Genomic DNA, 17,118 nt, shown 5'->3' with positions numbered 1-17,118 from the left:
CATTAGAGCAGTGGACAGTGTCATTAGAGCAGTGGACAGTGTCATTAGCGCAGAGATTGGTGTCAGTAGGGCAGTGGACGATGTAAGTAGTTTTTATTGTTATATTACTATATTTTTTACAATTGTATTTTTTTTTTTAAATTTTACATTTTTATTTTTAATTTTTTTTTAGGAGAACCATTAGGGGGCTTTGCTAAAATATCAGAGGTTTAAACAGGGGGAATCTGCACCACACAGGACGATTAGGGTGTGCCCAGGCACACCGAGCGCACCCTGTGTGCACACCTATGACTGTGACAGTCATTTATGAACACCCCCAAAAATTGAATGGGCATCAGGATTAAAAAGATGACTGTGCCACCTCTGAGCTGGAACCTCGGAAAAGTAAATGTTGAACCTGGATGATGCCTGAATAAAGATGGCGCCGTCCTTTTGAAGAGAAAAGCAGGCGAAGAGATTGTCGGGGAAGTTCTTCAATCTCAGGTAACAAATACCTGGAACTGTTACACGGACGCATTATGTAGCATTCATGGATTTCCTAAAATAGTTGTAAAGAGTAGAATTCTGGCGGTTCCTCTACAGTGGTATCCTATACATTGCGGTCAGCTGTGAAGTGATTTCTCAATGTATTCCGGCCAGTGTGGTTATCAGATAAGAGGATATATATAGAAACATGACAAAACCTTATTTGTTTCCAGGTCATGATCTGATATTGGGGTTAGACTATGATTTCCTGGTTAACCATTAACAGTAAAAACCTATACCTGACCTGTGCGGGGTGTCTGCAGACATACAACACAGTGTGTGCCGACCAATCACTGGTAACCGCAGAATGACAGGTCCTATTATTATAGTTTATATATGTATAGAGGCGGTTATATAAAGCGGAACTAAACCCTCCTATCATTTTCAGCCTAGGAAGCTGCCATCTTCGCTTCTGAGCTTCAACTGCCATAATGCTGCACATGTGATCAGTTATGACACCGGCCATTGGATGGTTTGACAGTTTGGTTAAGAACACAACTCACGTGACAGTTAGCATTCCCAGGATACCGGGAACGTAACTGTTATTTGAAATTGTTAGTTCGATGGGTTTAGTTCCACTTTAACAGAAGTTAATAGTCTGCCCAAACTACGTTTTTTAGCATTGGGTAGATTGGCAATGAGTTAGAACCCCTGTTGGCGTTGTTGCCGCCTGTGTTGGGAACTCCAAGATAACTAAATATTGTCATACCCAGGAACTTGCTGAATCTCACCTGGCAGTTTCGGCATTTCATGCAGTTTCTTTAGCCTATCACAGAAAATACACATACCCACACTGTACTGGTCAGAAGAGGGCATGGGAGGTGTGCGCAATCCATTGATAGATCAGTTGTGGTCTTAAGATGGCCATAGATGGATCAAATCTCACCCCGATCAGCAGGGACTGTCCGAGATTCAACCCATCTATGGGCAGGCTGGTTGTTCCCCATTGTTCCCCACCTAATTATTTTTATTTTTTTAAATAAGTGCATAAAGACACAAAAACAGCTCTGGCATTGAAAGGGTTAATCGATATTGATCCATGAAGACCACCTCTATAAATGAAGATGTCCTCCATTACATACAAACACACAAATCATTGTTCTCTAAAGCCCCATACACACTATCAGTTTTTCTGCTGAGTTCTTCCTTCAGGTTTACCAAAACCATGTAGTAGAAGGGCCTGCCTGATTGCATACACATTGAAACTCCTAAGGTTTGACCTCATATTATATGGTTTTGGTAAATCTGAAGGAAAAACTCAGCAGAAAAACTGATAGTGTGTATGGGGCTTTAGTCATGTAAATAATCCTATACAATGACCTCCTAAAGAAAAGTCCCCTTGATGTATCACTCATATAGTGTATTACACTGGAACTAGTCAGATAAGATAACGTCTTCCCGTGCAGAGAGGTTTTATCTTATCATGAGATTATCATTTTAGTCTATGAATGATGATGTTATTTGAGGACATGATCTTTATATTGCGGATAGCTGATATCACACTATCCAGTGATACAGGATCGATTGTCTACTATAGCTCTAATAGGATTTTAGCTTGGCATTCTTTCAGCAAGGAGGCTAAGGCTTGGCCATACACGGTTCGAATCCTGCTGATGGCTGGCCGAGATTCAAACCCTTGAGCAGACTGAATGTACCAAGTTGGCTGGAAGAGATTTGAACCCTTGAGCAGGCTGAATATACCAAGTTGGCTGAATGAGATTCGAACCCTTGAGCAGGCTGAATGTACCAAGTTGGCTGAAAGTGCAAGGAGGCTAAGGCTTGGCCATACACGGTTCGAATCCTGCTGAAGGCTGACCAACATTCGAACCCTTGAGCAGGCTGAATGTACCAAGTTGGTTGAATGAGATTCAAACCCTTGAGCGGGCTGAATGTACCAAGTTGGCTGAAAGAGATTTGAACCCTTGAGCAGGCTGAATGTACCAAGTTGGCTGAATGAGATTCGAACCCTTGAGCAGGCTGAATGTACAAAGTTGGTTGGATGAGATTCAAACCCTTGAGCAGGCTGAATGTACCAAGTTGGCTGAATGTGCACGGAGACTAAGGTCAGCCATACATGGTTCGAATCCTGCTGAACCAGCTGAGATTTGAACCCTTGAGCAGTCTGAATGTATCAAGTTGATCAATCAACTTGGGTACAACCAGTTGGTCGGATTCGCTTGCAGTTATCACAAGCAACTGTTATAGCCGCTAGCAATAATCACTGTCTTCTCCCGGTGGAGATGGCTTCCCAACCCCGCCCCCAGAGAAGACAATTGCTCATTTCCCTGTCAGTGTTTATTGGGGAATTGTGGAAACTTGTGGTTGCAGGAAAGAAATTTGCACTGTGTATGGTCTGCCCAAGGGCTCTTTCACACTTGCGTGCGGTTTCACACTTGGAGTACGGTGCCCTCTAAAGAGTGATGTGCGTTTGGATCACTTTTTGTGCTCCTTCGGATGGGTCACCGGGGGGTAAAAACTAGCGGCTGTACTGCCCCCCTAACCTCCGAGCCGCCTACCCTAACTGTCACATTACAGCCAGACCGGGCTGTACACATGCTGGGGCCGTGCTGCTGTGCTTCACACTGAAGCATTTTTTACTCAGCGTGCAGAGTTTGACAAGCAGCACCGATTGAGTTCAATGAGGCTGTCTGCAATGCATGCAATTGCGGCACAACAGTTAAAAATCATAGGATTTAAGCCCCATACACACTATCAGATTTTCTAATCTAATAGTATGTTTTAGGCTGGGTACACAACTCAGACGAATGCGGCTTGCAGCAGGGGGTTCATCCCTGTTCTCCAGGGACGAAACTGAGCCAAAGACACACATCAGCTGCAACAGAGATATGTGAACCGGCTCCTTAGTGAGCTGGTCAGAATCACCTGTCATGCGAATTGGATGCGAGGCAATCTACATCCAATTCGCATAGGTGTGAACCCAGCCTAAATCATACGTTGACGAAATGTAAAATAACTCTGAATGCCCTCTGAAAAGCAATCCGACCATAGATCGCTCTTCAGAGGGCACCACACTCCACTGTGAGTGTGAAAAAGCCTACAGAGGGCATTTGACAGGCGGTGAGGATATATCGCCCGATTTAACCCTATCATGCTGGGCTACCGTGCCACAATCACGTGCATCGCACGCAGTTGCGGCGCAGCCCCATGGAACTCAATGGGCGAGCTTGGCAGGCAGCAGCGCCTGTCAAGCCCTGCACCCCAAGTTAAAAATGCTGCGGCCGCAAAAGCTAAGCATCACACCTGTGGCACGTGTTCTACCCCATCTTGGTGAGATAACGCGCGTTACAGTGCTCCACCAACAAATCCTGCATGCACTATTTTTTGGCAGCACAATGTAACACATTTTATTGCGCTGCGCTACAACAGACGTCCGTCGTAAAGGTGCGTTGGGGTGCCATTCGGGACGAAGGCCAACGACATCGCACCAGCGCTGTTGCAGTAATGCATGCGTTACCATAAAAGCATGGTGTGAATGGGTCCAGCTCAGGTCATGCATATGCAAAATCCAACTTGTATAAGCAAAAATACAGCCACACAAGCTAATATGATAACAAACTTAAGCCTTTATACTAGCTGCAGTTGTGCTTTGTAAGTTCCTTTTTCAGGAAGGATTCAAAGCAGGCTTCCCAGGCGATGAGTCTGGCAGCCAGGGGGTTAACTCTCAAGCCTGCAGACACACACTAGGCTTGAGTGCAGGGGAGAAGGGGGCAGTCCAGGATATAAGGGGTGTGTCCAGGATGAAGGGGGTGTTGCCTGGGTGTACTGGGCAGGGATAGCACTCATCAGGCTCCACCCATACTCTCAGCAAGCAGGAGGAGAGCAGCTGCCTTGCAGTTTTATACTGAACTTCACTGCTGGAGCTATGGGGGGGGCTTTGACATGAGACGTCCCCCACCCACACTGAACAACATTAACAAGCCCTGATACTCTCACTGAAAGGACTTATTGGAATAAGCCCCATGCCAGCCAAAGGAAAGACAGACTGACCCAATCATCGCAGGGAGAAGGGAGAGCCGGCAAAATGAACGGTTTGGCGTTCGATGACAGCTCCTTGGACCAGCTGGACCCGTCCCTGTGCCTCCATGAGAGCAGCGACATCGACAATGCCCTGCTGAGCGACATCGATGGTGGGTGACCCGTGCACGTTCCCCTTTAAATAACAGCAGTGTGGCTAAGGTGGTGTGATCAGGTGGAGGGGGTAGTGCCCCCCCGGGTGGCGCTTTGGGTAGGTGGGGGGGGGGTGCCTGATCCCCCCTGTTTCTGATCCCTGTACCCCTTTGTATTTGGTCCCTAGAACTTGCTATTGAGTAACTTGAGGAAGTGAGAATTGGCTAACTGGATACAAAGTATCCTTGTTGGTTACATTTGTAACTGTCAATGTGGCAAGTGTCATCGTTCTGAGATTCTGGGACACTTGGCGACTCGAGAGGCGTGCTGACACATTTTAACACTTGAACTAATGTATTTTGCTAATGTCGTATGATGTGGTGATCCGTTATGGCCCACACACACGATCCGAAAAATCGGACCAAAAATACCGCTTTCGTCGCGATCGTACGATAATCGGATCGTTTAGTACAGAACTTTTGAGAGCCGATCACGATATTTCATCTGATATTATCGGACAACCACAAACATTTTCCATGTAGGATACCATTTTCGTTTAGTCAGTACAGTTGTCGTCTGAAAATACAATACAAATACATGACATGACTTTATTATTATTATTCTTCATTATATATTTTTTTTTTTATTTTTTTTTTCTGTCGTATGAAAATTTTCGGGACTTTAGTAACCTGTTAAATTTCCATTTGCGACTATTAAACAAAAAAATTAATTTTAAAAAATTAAAAAAGACGTACGATATTTGGATCATGTGTACGGACCATCATACCCTGAAAAGGAGAACCGGGACAAGAACCTTATTTTTAGAACCTCCGACTGTCCCTGGAAATTCAGAAACAGTTGACAACTATGTCACCATGCTAGGCAGTTAGGGAAGCACCCAGACTCCAATTCCATGTGCCTTGCAGAGCCTGGTTGCTTTCCTGCAGCTGGGACCTGTAGTCCTACAAGGCCCAAGGTCGATTTGTCCTATTAAAGGGTGCAAGTTTAAATTTTTTTAAGGGTGTCACGTGAGGGTCAAAAATGAATTGTTAATTTTTATTTTATTTTTTTCACTCGTTCTAACACGTGGAAACGTGGCCCAGTAACTCCTTCTTCCTGGCTGGAGTGAAAAAAAAAAAATATAGCCTTTCTGTGCCCTGTTGATATAATTTCCCCCCCATGTGCGTCTCGTCTATTGTAGATTCCCACAGGCATCCTAGGTTCCTGGCTGAGGCCATGCCTCCTATGTGACGTAGCGCAGGGTTACTGTCGGTCAGTGCCTTAGTTCCAGTACAGACCTGCTATTCTCTATAGCAGGAATCCTCAAACTACGGCTCTCCAGCTGTTGCAGAACTACACATCCCATGAGGCATTGTGAAACTCTGATATTCACAGCCGTGACTAGGCATGATGGGAATTGTAGTTCCTGAACAACTGGAGGGCTGTAGTTTGAAGACCCCTGCTCTATAACTAGGGAAAAACAGCGAGGGTAGGCGAGAATTTGGGTAGGTTTATGTTTTTATATATATATTTTTTTTTTTGTATTTTATCCACACTTTTTATTTTTTATATTTATAATTTTTCTGTTATGGGTTTTTTTATTATTATTATTATTATTATTATTATTATTATAATATAAAAATTGTCACATTTAGGGTCTCGGTGTTCTGCGTTATATTTTCCTAATTCTGGGTACCAACAAGGTTTGATCATTGTGTTTTATTTATTTATTTATTTGGGGGGGGGGGGGTCAATCCTATGCAAAGAGGTTCTGTTCTGCTTCTTCTATTTTTTTTATTTTATTTTTTTTTTTTATATCCATCGCTCAAAGGGATCGTCTCATTTATTTGAACTGACTTTGGTGAGGCTGCTCATCTACAAACACACAAAAGAGATGGGAGGAAGCCCAGCTAGAAGGCCTCATGCACACAGGCCCTTTGACCAGCTCTCCTAAACCCTTTCCTCCTGCCAGCGTCATTTTGGTAGAAAAAAAAACAAAAAAGAAACACGCTTGTAGATGCATGTAGCACGTTTAGGCATGTCAAGCATTTGGTTGTTAATTCAGTTCATTAGCCAGAATGATAACTTATTATGGCCATTGAAGTGCATTAACGCTCATGCGCTTGACAAGCTAACGCGTTTTAACCCATAAAGTAGTTTTCTTCACAATTGCCTCTGCCAGGAGGAAAGGCGTTTAGGAGACCTGGGCAAAGGTCCTGTGTGCATGGGGCCTAAGAAGCTGGTTTAATCTCGGGAGTACACAAATAGAATTTTTGGATCAAAACTTTGTATGTGTTCGAATGTGGTTCCAATAGCAGTCCAAGATTTTGTTTTGGTTTAGCTTTCGATGTAGCAGTGAATGGACTTGACCAAATGAAACCCACATCCGCTGTTAGAAATGTGAGAACTGTTTCCATCCTGCTCCTTCACATTTTCTCATTGCTGCAGTTGGGGGGACAAAAACATTGATTCAACCCTGCTAATGGGGAACGAATGTTCATACAATGAAAAATTATGAATTGAATTGTACAAGTGTGTACCCAGCTTCAGTTCACGGGTGGTAAAAACAGGCAGGTAGGTTATCTGCATTTTTTGTCCCCCCCCCCCCGACCACCCACCTACAAAATAACATTGCAACTGCTTGGGTCCATTCACATTGGCGCTTTGTGATGTCACACATTCTGGGATGCGTAATGAGCAGTGCACATGACTACAAAGAGAAGTGAGGGTGGAAAAGGAGAGGCTTGGGAGCTCAGAGGACATTTCAGGGAGACAGAAAAACACAGGACTATGATGGGATCATGGGCGTAGCATCAGGGGTCTCAATGGTTGCAATTGTGACCCCCCACCCCACCCCTAGCTCCAGGGGGCCCACAGCTCCGTTCCCTGCTGTCATATTACATTTGTTTTCCTCCACAAAATCCCAGAGCTGGGGTCCCCCACCAATCCACCTTTTGTCCCCTAGTACCCCAGCCAAATTCTATGATCCAGTAATCCGCTTCCAGTTGTTTGCCCTCTCCCCAGTCCACAACCTTCCTCTGCTCTCATTGACTGGGGACATGTCATTACTAGGATGGAGGGGGAAGGGGGGCGAGGTCATGTCATTACTAGGATGGGGGAGGGGCGAGGTCATGTGATTACTAGGATGGGGGAAGGGGCAAGGTCATGTGATTACTAGGAAGGGGGGGTCGAGGTCATGTCATTACTAGGATGGGGGGGGGGTCATGTCATTACTAGGATGGGGGAAGGGGGGCAAGGCCATGTGATTACTAGGATGGTTTCTACAAAACATTTTGAATTATCATCTCAATATATATACATAAAACTCTGAAATAACTCTTTAGCCACTTGGACTATCTTGGCGCGCAGTGAAAGGGGTGGGTAGTAGTGGGGGGGCCAGGACAACTTTTGCATCGGGCCCACAAGATTCAAGCTATGCCTCTGGATGGGATCATGCTGTTGCAGTATGATATTGCATAGTGAAATTCCCTTTGCAGTCAGGGGGTAATACTGCCTCCTGAACAAGGGCAAATTGGCGCTCAACCGCCACCGTGGATCGCTTTTCAGAGGGGTGATGGGAGGCCCGAGAGCACCACAGAAACAATCAAAGGCTTCGTTCGCACAGGCATTTCAAAGCGTGCATCCACGTGAGGGTCATATTTGCCCCCATGAGATTCCCAGTTGTTCCACGTACAGTTCATTCATGTCAATTTAGACGCAGCATTTGCGTGGACAGGGCTGCTGCGCCACTTTTTCGCATCCATGTGGGTGCACAGGCAAGGTCTGCATTTGGGGACATACGCCCACATGGATGTCAAATGGGTGGTTGATGATGAAATGGTACAGCATTTCGTTCATAAGTGAACCTGTACTGTCAATGAAGGGCAATGCAACCGGTCCCCTGTATAGGGGCTCCTCCAGCAACACCTTCTCATCTACCCTCTGCTCCATTTGGTCATCATCTGTGGAGAAAAATACCTGGTACTTCCAAGTATGGCGGAGGAAGGGGGGGTTGCACTTCCCATGTGACACAGTTGGTGCTTGCCAATTGGTCACTCGGGTACCCAGCGCTGTCACATGGGTCAAAGAAGTCGTGACTCTGAGCTTTCACAGGGTTTCTTCTCCTCACCAATAACGTCAGCCTGTCTCTTTGCCTACATGGGCGAATAACCTCCTGGAAAGTCTGAACCGAGCATCTTTGTGCGGTTTGAATGTCGTCTCTAGTGCTAGCACACTATTGCACTATAAGCCTAGAGAAAAGCTTGAACCCTCCCAGCTCTGTGAGATTATTTTTCTGTCAGGCAGCCTTTTGCAAGGCCGCATCTGCTGATTCATTAGACTCCGGGGCCACAAAAGCCTGCCCCTGTTTACATGTTGTTTATCTCAGGTACCACCCACCCCACCCCATGACAATGACTTTGCAGAGCCAGGTTCCCTTCTCCTGACTAGAAACGTCCAGAGAGGCTTCATCCAGCCGCCTGTGTCCGAACATGGCTTTTGTCACTAGGCCCGGCAGTAGAATTACCTCAGACTGCTACAAAATGGAGGCCGGGTGTGCAGCAGCACAGCAATGCTCCAGCCTAAGCTGCGTTCCTACAAATGCGCACATGTGCTGACCGACTAAAGGAAGATTGGTGACATTTATGTGGTAGGAGAGAGTTTTGTGTGTTGTGGCAATGTATGGTAAAACAGACTCCCTAATGCACACTGTGCCAACGCACCTGCTCTGCTTGCGATGCCAAAATGGCACTCCAACATGTTGTATGGTAGAACACAATGCATGGGTGGATTACCAGACAGGCTATATAATGTCATAGGCCTTGCTGCCCTCAAGGATAGGGGTATTCTAACGATCAAAGATAAAAAAAAAAAAAAAAAAAAAAAAAAAAAAGGGGGGGGGCGCACCAGCCTTGTGCAATATCCTTTAGATATGTATTTATTAAAAATGATAAAAAGAAAACTACTCACAAACGACTGTAGAATTCTTGCAATAAAATATTCTCCAAATAGCAGCATGTAGTCTGAACCGAACAATGCTCTCCAAAGGTCACAGAGGAAATTACAGGACCAGTGCCCACTGACGCGTTTCGAGGGGAAACCCCCCTCTTCCTCAGATCTCAGCCTCGTTTGTGAGTAGTTTTCTTTTCATCATTTTTAATACATATCCAAAGGATAATGCACAAGGCTGGTGCGCCCCCTTTTTTTTTTTTTTTTTTTTTATTTATTTATTTTTTTTCTTTTTGCGTTTTATACCACAATGCATGTACCTTGCATTTTGAAAAAAAGGGGCATGCGTGTTTTTTTTTCCGTCCTTTGTGGCAGCCCATTCGAAATGAAAGGATTATCCCAACGCAGTGCATATTTACGCATTCCATAACAGGCGTTTAATGCACTGCAATGAATCCCTTTAAAGTGGTTGTAAAGACTTGTGTGACTTTTTTTTTTACCTACAAGTAAGATGATAATAAAGGTCACCTGTAGGTAAAATTTTATATTTCCTAATGTGCACTGTTTTGGAGATATTCCAGCAAGCAGCAACTGGTGATGTCACCGTCACATGCGCTTTGAAGAAACAGCATACCTGTACCATTCGTTCAGAGCTGTGTGCCGTGCCCAGGGCTCCCACGCGCATGCACGGGAGTGACGTCCTCATGGCTCGGCCAATCAGACGTCTGTGAACCCGGAAGGAAGCCAAGGTGAGGATGGAAGCCCTGTCAACGGTGACAGCGTGCCGCTTGATGGCTTAGTTTTAAGGTACGTATTTCACAATGTGCGAGTATGTGATGCATACTAGCACATTATGATATTCCCTTGCAGGGTGAGACTTTTTATTTTTATATATATATATTTTTTTCGGTCTGGTTTACACCAGTGCGATTTGTCATACGATTTGACAGTTTAAAATAGCATGAACTGATAGAGAAGACACCAGGGTTGTACTCTGTAGTCCAGTGTAGTGCAATATGACAGCCAGGGAATGGTCATGGGAGTACTGGTAAGGGGGCCATGATGGTGAGGTCCTGTAGATGAAGGGGCCAGGATTGTACTCTGTGGTCCCATATTACAGACGGGGAAAGGTCATGTGAGTACTGATGAGGGAGCTTTGATGATAGGGCCCTATTAACAGAGCAGGGGCCAGGGTTGTACTCTGTGGTCCAATATTACAATATTACAGACCAGGAAGTGTCATGGAAGTACCGGTGAGGGTTATGGGATTACTGGTGAGGGAGCTTTGATGGTAGGGCCCTATTTACAACAGAGCAGGGGCCAGGGTTGTACTCTGTGGTCCCATACTACAGACAGGGAGTGTCATGAGACTACTGGTCTACAGCCATTAATGATAGAGCAGGGGCCAGGGTTGTATTCTGTGGTCCAATATTAGACAGGGAAATATCATGGAAGTACTGGTGAGGGGGCCATGATGGTGGGGTCCTATAGATGTAGAGGCCAGGGTTGTATTCTGTGGTCCAATATTCCAGACATGGAAAGGTCATGATAGCATTGGAGAGGGGGGGCCATGATGATGGTGCCCTATACATGATAGGAAAGAGGCCGCGGCTGGGCTCTGTTGACCAAATCTCAGACGTTGTAGGGTTATGGGAGTACTGGTGAGAGGGAGATGATGGTGGGGCCATACAAAGTTTGCCAGGGCAGATGAATGAAGAGGAACAGCTGTGGGTGTCAATATGACAGACTGGGTGGTGGGGGAATTGTGAGGGGAAGTTGACGGGACCGGTGGGAGAAAAAAAAGAGGGCGAGGAAAGTAAGTGCTGCAGTGACCGGATTCAATGAGTGACCTGGCCCTTAAGGGATTAGGTTTCAGGGTTAAGGTCAATGTTCTAGATTTATTTTCAGGTTTGGGTTAAATGGAAACCGGTACTTAGAGCTGCCATTACTGCTCCTCCAGCTATCTTTGGCCTCAGGACTTTCCCAGTAGATTAACTAGCGCAAGTATGCCACTAGCAAGGGACCTGCCTCCATGCCTCACCAATATTGGAGAAACGTGGCAGTGAAGACGCGTCATTTCCAGAAACATGGTATTTTTTGTTGCTCCTCCTCCTTCTAGCTTTCTTCGTTTGGAAATTACCTTTTGTCATCGTTGGCTCCCAAGAGGCCTTTTCACCTATAATGGTTTGGCTGACAAAAAAAATGGCTGCAACCTCTGCTCAGTCTTTCCTCACCCATCCCTGGCGAGCTGTTCTGCTGCATTCTCCTTGCACAAATCTTCAGCAGAATCGCAGCGTCTTGTCCAAGTTATAAGAGTCATACAGGAAACTATTCGCAACCCCGTCAGCGTAAAGATCACCATATAAATAGTTAAGTAAATATTACTGCAATGTTTGTGCGTCCACAAGGAAAATGAACGGCCCCTGGACTATGGGCTTGCAAACAGTAAGAACTTGATCTGTCCTTTGTATCCTGTGACTGTTCTGGAATGCAGTAGTAAATTGGACCTGTAAATGTACACTGCGTGCAAATTCACAGGTCACCATTGCATTATGGTTTATTCTTAGGGATGCGCCGTTGCCGTTTTCTCTTTTATCGGTGAGTAAGAGTACCAATCCTTTCGGTCAAGTACTCGCCAATGCTGAGTAACCATGCTTTGGGTGCGATTTGCAACCATACTAAATGAATGGCCGCAAAGCACACTGCAAAGAATCGCATGCAATTTGGACAGGAATGCAGTGCGATCCAAGGAAGAGAGATTTCATCTGACCACACCACCCCCGCCCCCACCGTTCCTGTGTGTGAAGCCAGTAAAAGCGAGGACCATGTAGTGCGGTTTATTAAAATGTTATAACCACTCAAAAGGTAAAAGTATAGTCAAATCCAGATTGCAATGCATGAATCTATCTATTGGCGCTAGAAGGGTGGCTGGAGAGAGGGGGCGGCGCCCTTATGGACGCACCGCCACTGGTCAGTCGACAATATTCTCTCAGATCTGTGCAGTAATCCAGTGCGGGACTTCCTGTAATAAGGACCGCTCACTGCTGCTCTCTCTCCTTGTGCAGGACGACCGGTCCGTCTTGTTTCTGCAGACAGCCTGTAGTGGGTGGACCTGCTGGGCCCCTCCCACAACTCTGCTCAGGCTATGTACAACACAGAGGGCGCTACTTTTTTACAAGGTAATAACTGGGTTTGCAAAGACATTTGGTGAACACATAGTGGATTTATATCCTTTTGTGGTTATTGAGAAATACATTTAAAGTTTTTGTGACTAGAGTTTGGCTTTATGCAGATTAGGGCTCATGCAGGTGGCTAATCAGTGCTGTACACCACCCAGCAGCAATCAATGCATTTCTTTGGTGGGTATAGCCAGGTGTTTCAGATCAGCTGCAGACAGGAAGCTTGGAAAAAAATAAATAAATCAATAACTATATTCACAGCTGTTTGCATGTAACTGTGTACATTGATCACCTGCAGTTAGAGAGACGTGAATCTCTACATGTAGTCCGCTCACGTCCAGGGGCGCACATCCGCCCCAATGCAGGTGATCGCTTCCCATCCAGGGGCGCACATCCACCCCAATGCAGGTGATCGCTTCCGAATCCAGGGGCGCACATCCGCCCCCATGCAGGTGATCGCTTCCCATCCAGGGGAGCACATCCGCCCCCATGCAGGTGATCGCTTCTGGTCCAGGGGTGCACATTCGCCCCAATGCAGGTGATCGCTTCCTGTCAAGGGGCGCACACCTGCCCCAATACAGGTGATCGCTTCCCGTGCAGGGGCGCACATTTCCCCCCCCCAATGCAAGTGATTACCCCACCCCCTGTCCAGGGGCGCACATCCGCCCCAATACAAGTGATCGCTTCCCATCCAGGGGCACACACCTGCCCCAATACAGATGATCGTTTTTCATCCAGGGGCGCACATCCGCCCCAATGCAGGTGATTGCTTCCCGTCCAGGGGATCACATCCGCCCCCATGCAGGTGATCGCTTCCTGTCCAGGGGCTCCCACCTGCCCCAATACAGGTGATCGCTTCCCGTCCAGGGGCGCACATCCCCCCCCCCCATGCAGGTGATTACCCCCCCCCCGTCTGGGGTTGCACATCCGCCCCAATACAAGTGATCGCTTCCCATCCAGGGGCGCACACCTGCCCCAATACAGATGATCGTTTTTCATCCAGGGGCGCACATCCGCCCCAATGCAGGTGATTGCTTCCCGTCCAGGGGATCACATCCGCCCCCATGCAGGTGATCGCTTCCTGTCCAGGGGCTCCCACCTGCCCCAATACAGGTGATCGCTTCCCGTCCAGGGGCGCACATCCCCCCCCCCCCATGCAGGTGATTACCCCCCCCCCCCCCCATCTGGGGTTGCACATCCGCCCCAATACAAGTGATCGCTTCCCATCCAGGGGCGCACACCTGCCCCAATACAGGTGATCGTTTTTCGTCCAGGGGTGCACATCTACTCCAATGCAGGTGATCGCTTGCCGTCCAGGGGCGCACATCCGCCCCAATGCAGGTGATGGCTTCCCATCCAATTCCATGCACACTGTCATCCATGTGTAGAGATGACACTGCCCACATGTAATTGTACCATTGGGGCAGATGTGCGCCCCTGGACATGAAGGGATTACCCGCATTGGGGTGGATGTGCGCCCCTGGATATAATGAGATTGCCCGCATTGGGGTGGATGTATGCCCTTGGATGTAAAAAGATTACCCGCATGTAGTGATGGCCGAACGGTTCGCCCGGCGGTCGTTTCGCGGCGAATTTCCGACTTTCGCCGTCCGCGGGTTCGAACGCCTTTTTCCGTCGTTCGCCCCGGCGGACTTACGTGTTTAATGTATACAAGAACTTTAACCTTTCGTGACACGTTTATCATGTGTTACAGGACAACCAATTGAGACATGACAGCTCATGGACACTTGGACATTCCCCCTAACCTATAAATACACCCGATCCGGTGGCCATTTTACATTCTTTCTTCTGTCACTGTAGGGAAAGGATCCTGTGTGGAGTAGGGACAGAGAAAACGCTAGCTATTTGGTACACAAAAGTTCTTTTCAGGACTGGTATAGGTGTTAGGTCAGCAGCCTGAGTTTCTTTTGTCAGTTTAGATAAAGGGACAGAGCGCTGTATGCTGCTATTTTAGGGACAGCTCAGCCAGATTAGTCTTTCTTCATCATCATCATCATCATCATCATTAGCTGTTACTATCAGGTCCACAAAAGAGCTGTTCCAGCTAATCGTTCCAGCCTACTCTTTTTTGCCAATTTGTATAGGGACAGGCAGGAAGCAGTGTGTCAGGCAGTGAGGATAATTTTAAAGACTTGCTGTTACTATTAGTTCCACAAAGGTTCTTTTCAGGACTGGTATCAGTGGTACGGTAATAGGCTTGTACACGTATAATATTCTTTCTTCCAAATATAGAAAGAATATTATACTTGACTGCTGCCCTTCTGCTGCAGTCTGCTAATCATTCACAACTCACTTGTTCCACAAAGCTCTTTATCAGGACTGGTAACTTGGTCTGTCTAGGGTGCTACGGTACATAGGCTTGGGTGCGGTACAGTCTGCTGTTCTGTAAGGACCGCTATCGGTCCACAATACATAGGGTTGCCGTGCACTACTGCTGACCGCTGCCCTATACTGCAGCAGTCCTTCATTGGTATAGGGACTGACGTACAGTCTGCTAATCACTAACACACAACCTGCTTGGTCCACAAAAGTTCTTATAAGGACTGGTAACTTGGTATAGGGTGCTACGGTACATAGGCCTGAGTGCGTTACAGTCTGCTGTTCTGTAAGGACCGCTATCGGTCCACAATACATAGGGTTGCCGTGCACTACTGCTGACCGCTGCCCTATACTGCAGCAGTCCTTCAGCGGTATAGGGACTGACGCACAGTCTGCTAAACACTAACACACAACCTGCTTGGTCCACAAAAGTTTTTATAAGGACTGGTAACTTGGTATAGGGTGCTACGGTACATAGGCCTGAGTGCAGTACAGTCTGCTGTTCTGTAAGGACCGCTATCGGTCCACAATACATAGGGTTGCCGTGCACTACTGCTGACCGCTGCCCTATACTGCAGCAGTCCTTCATTGGTATAGGGACTGACGTACAGTCTGCTAATCACTAACACACAACCTGCTTGGTCCACAAAAGTTCTTATAAGGACTGGTAACTTGGTATAGGGTGCTACGGTACATAGGCCTGAGTGCGTTACAGTCTGCTGTTCTGTAAGGACCGCTATCGGTCCACAATACATAGGGTTGCCGTGCACTACTGCTGACCGCTGCCCTATACTGCAGCAGTCCTTCATTGGTATAGGGACTGACGTACAGTCTGCTAATCACTAACACACAACCTGCTTGTTCCACAAAAGTTCTTATAAGGACTGGTAACTTGGTATAGGGTGCTACGGTACATAGGCCTGAGTGCGTTACAGTCTGCTGTTCTGTAAGGACCGCTATCGGTCCACAATACATAGGGTTGCCGTGCACTACTGCTGACCGCTGCCCTATACTGCAGCAGTCCTTCAGCGGTATAGGGACTGACGCACAGTCTGCTAAACACTAACACACAACCTGCTTGGTCCACAAAAGTTTTTATAAGGACTGGTAACTTGGTATAGGGTGCTACGGTACATAGGCCTGAGTGCGTTACAGTCTGCTGTTCTGTAAGGACCGCTATCGGTCCACAATACATAGGGTTGCCGTGCACTACTGCTGACCGCTGCCCTATACTGCAGCAGTCCTTCATTGGTATAGGGACTGACGTACAGTCTGCTAATCACTAACACACAACCTGCTTGTTCCACAAAAGTTCTTATAAGGACTGGTAACTTGGTATAGGGTGCTACGGTACATAGGCCTGAGTGCGTTACAGTCTGCTGTTCTGTAAGGACCGCTATCGGTCCACAATACATAGGGTTGCCGTGCACTACTGCTGACCGCTGCCCTATACTGCAGCAGTCCTTCATTGGTATAGGGACTGACGTACAGTCTGCTAATCACTAACACACAACCTGCTTGTTCCACAAAAGTTCTTATAAGGACTGGTAACTTGGTATAGGGTGCTACGGTACATAGGCTTGAGTGCGGTACAGTCTGCTGTTCTGTAAGGACCGCTATCGGTCCACAATAGATAGGGTTGACGTGCACCACTGCTGACCGCTGCCCTATACTGCAGCAGTCCTTCAGCGGTATAGGGACTGACGTACAGTCTGCTAAACACTAATACACAACCTGCTTGGTCCACAAAAGTTCTTATAAGGACTGGTAACTTGGTATAGGGTGCTACGGTACATAGGCTTGAGTGCGGTACAGTCTGCTGTTCTGTAAGGACCGCTATCGGTCCACAATAGATAGGGTTGACGTGCACCACTGCTGACCGCTGCCCTATACTGCAGCAGTCCTTCAGCGGTATAGGGACTGACGCACAGTCTGCTAAACACTAACACACAACCTGCTTGGTCCACAAAAGTTTTTATAAGGACTGGTAACTTGGTAT

The 17,118-nt window shown here is 47.0% G+C and overlaps 1 protein-coding gene across 2 annotated transcripts in view; it reads left to right on the top strand.

Moving 5' to 3' along the window:
• The first annotated feature begins 4,331 nt into the window (after nt 1-4,331).
• Nucleotides 4,332-17,118, top strand: part of SREBF1 (sterol regulatory element binding transcription factor 1) — a 69,648-nt gene continuing 56,861 nt past the window's right edge. For both annotated transcript variants that reach the window (XM_077449511.1, XM_077449510.1), the window contains exon 1: nt 4,332-4,673. In XM_077449511.1, the coding sequence (XP_077305637.1) occupies nt 4,568-4,673 (106 nt within the window). In that variant the 5' untranslated portion in view covers nt 4,332-4,567. The remainder of the gene's footprint in view (nt 4,674-17,118) is intronic.

The sequence above is a fragment of the Lithobates pipiens genome, unplaced genomic scaffold, assembly GCF_037356315.1.
Source record: "Lithobates pipiens isolate NorthernLeopardFrog02 unplaced genomic scaffold, aLitPip1_a1.2 Scaffold_22, whole genome shotgun sequence".
Taxonomy (NCBI): domain Eukaryota; kingdom Metazoa; phylum Chordata; class Amphibia; order Anura; family Ranidae; genus Lithobates; species Lithobates pipiens.
The sequence above is the reverse complement of the archived record's forward strand: the minus strand, read 5'-3'. Positions and strand labels throughout refer to the sequence as shown.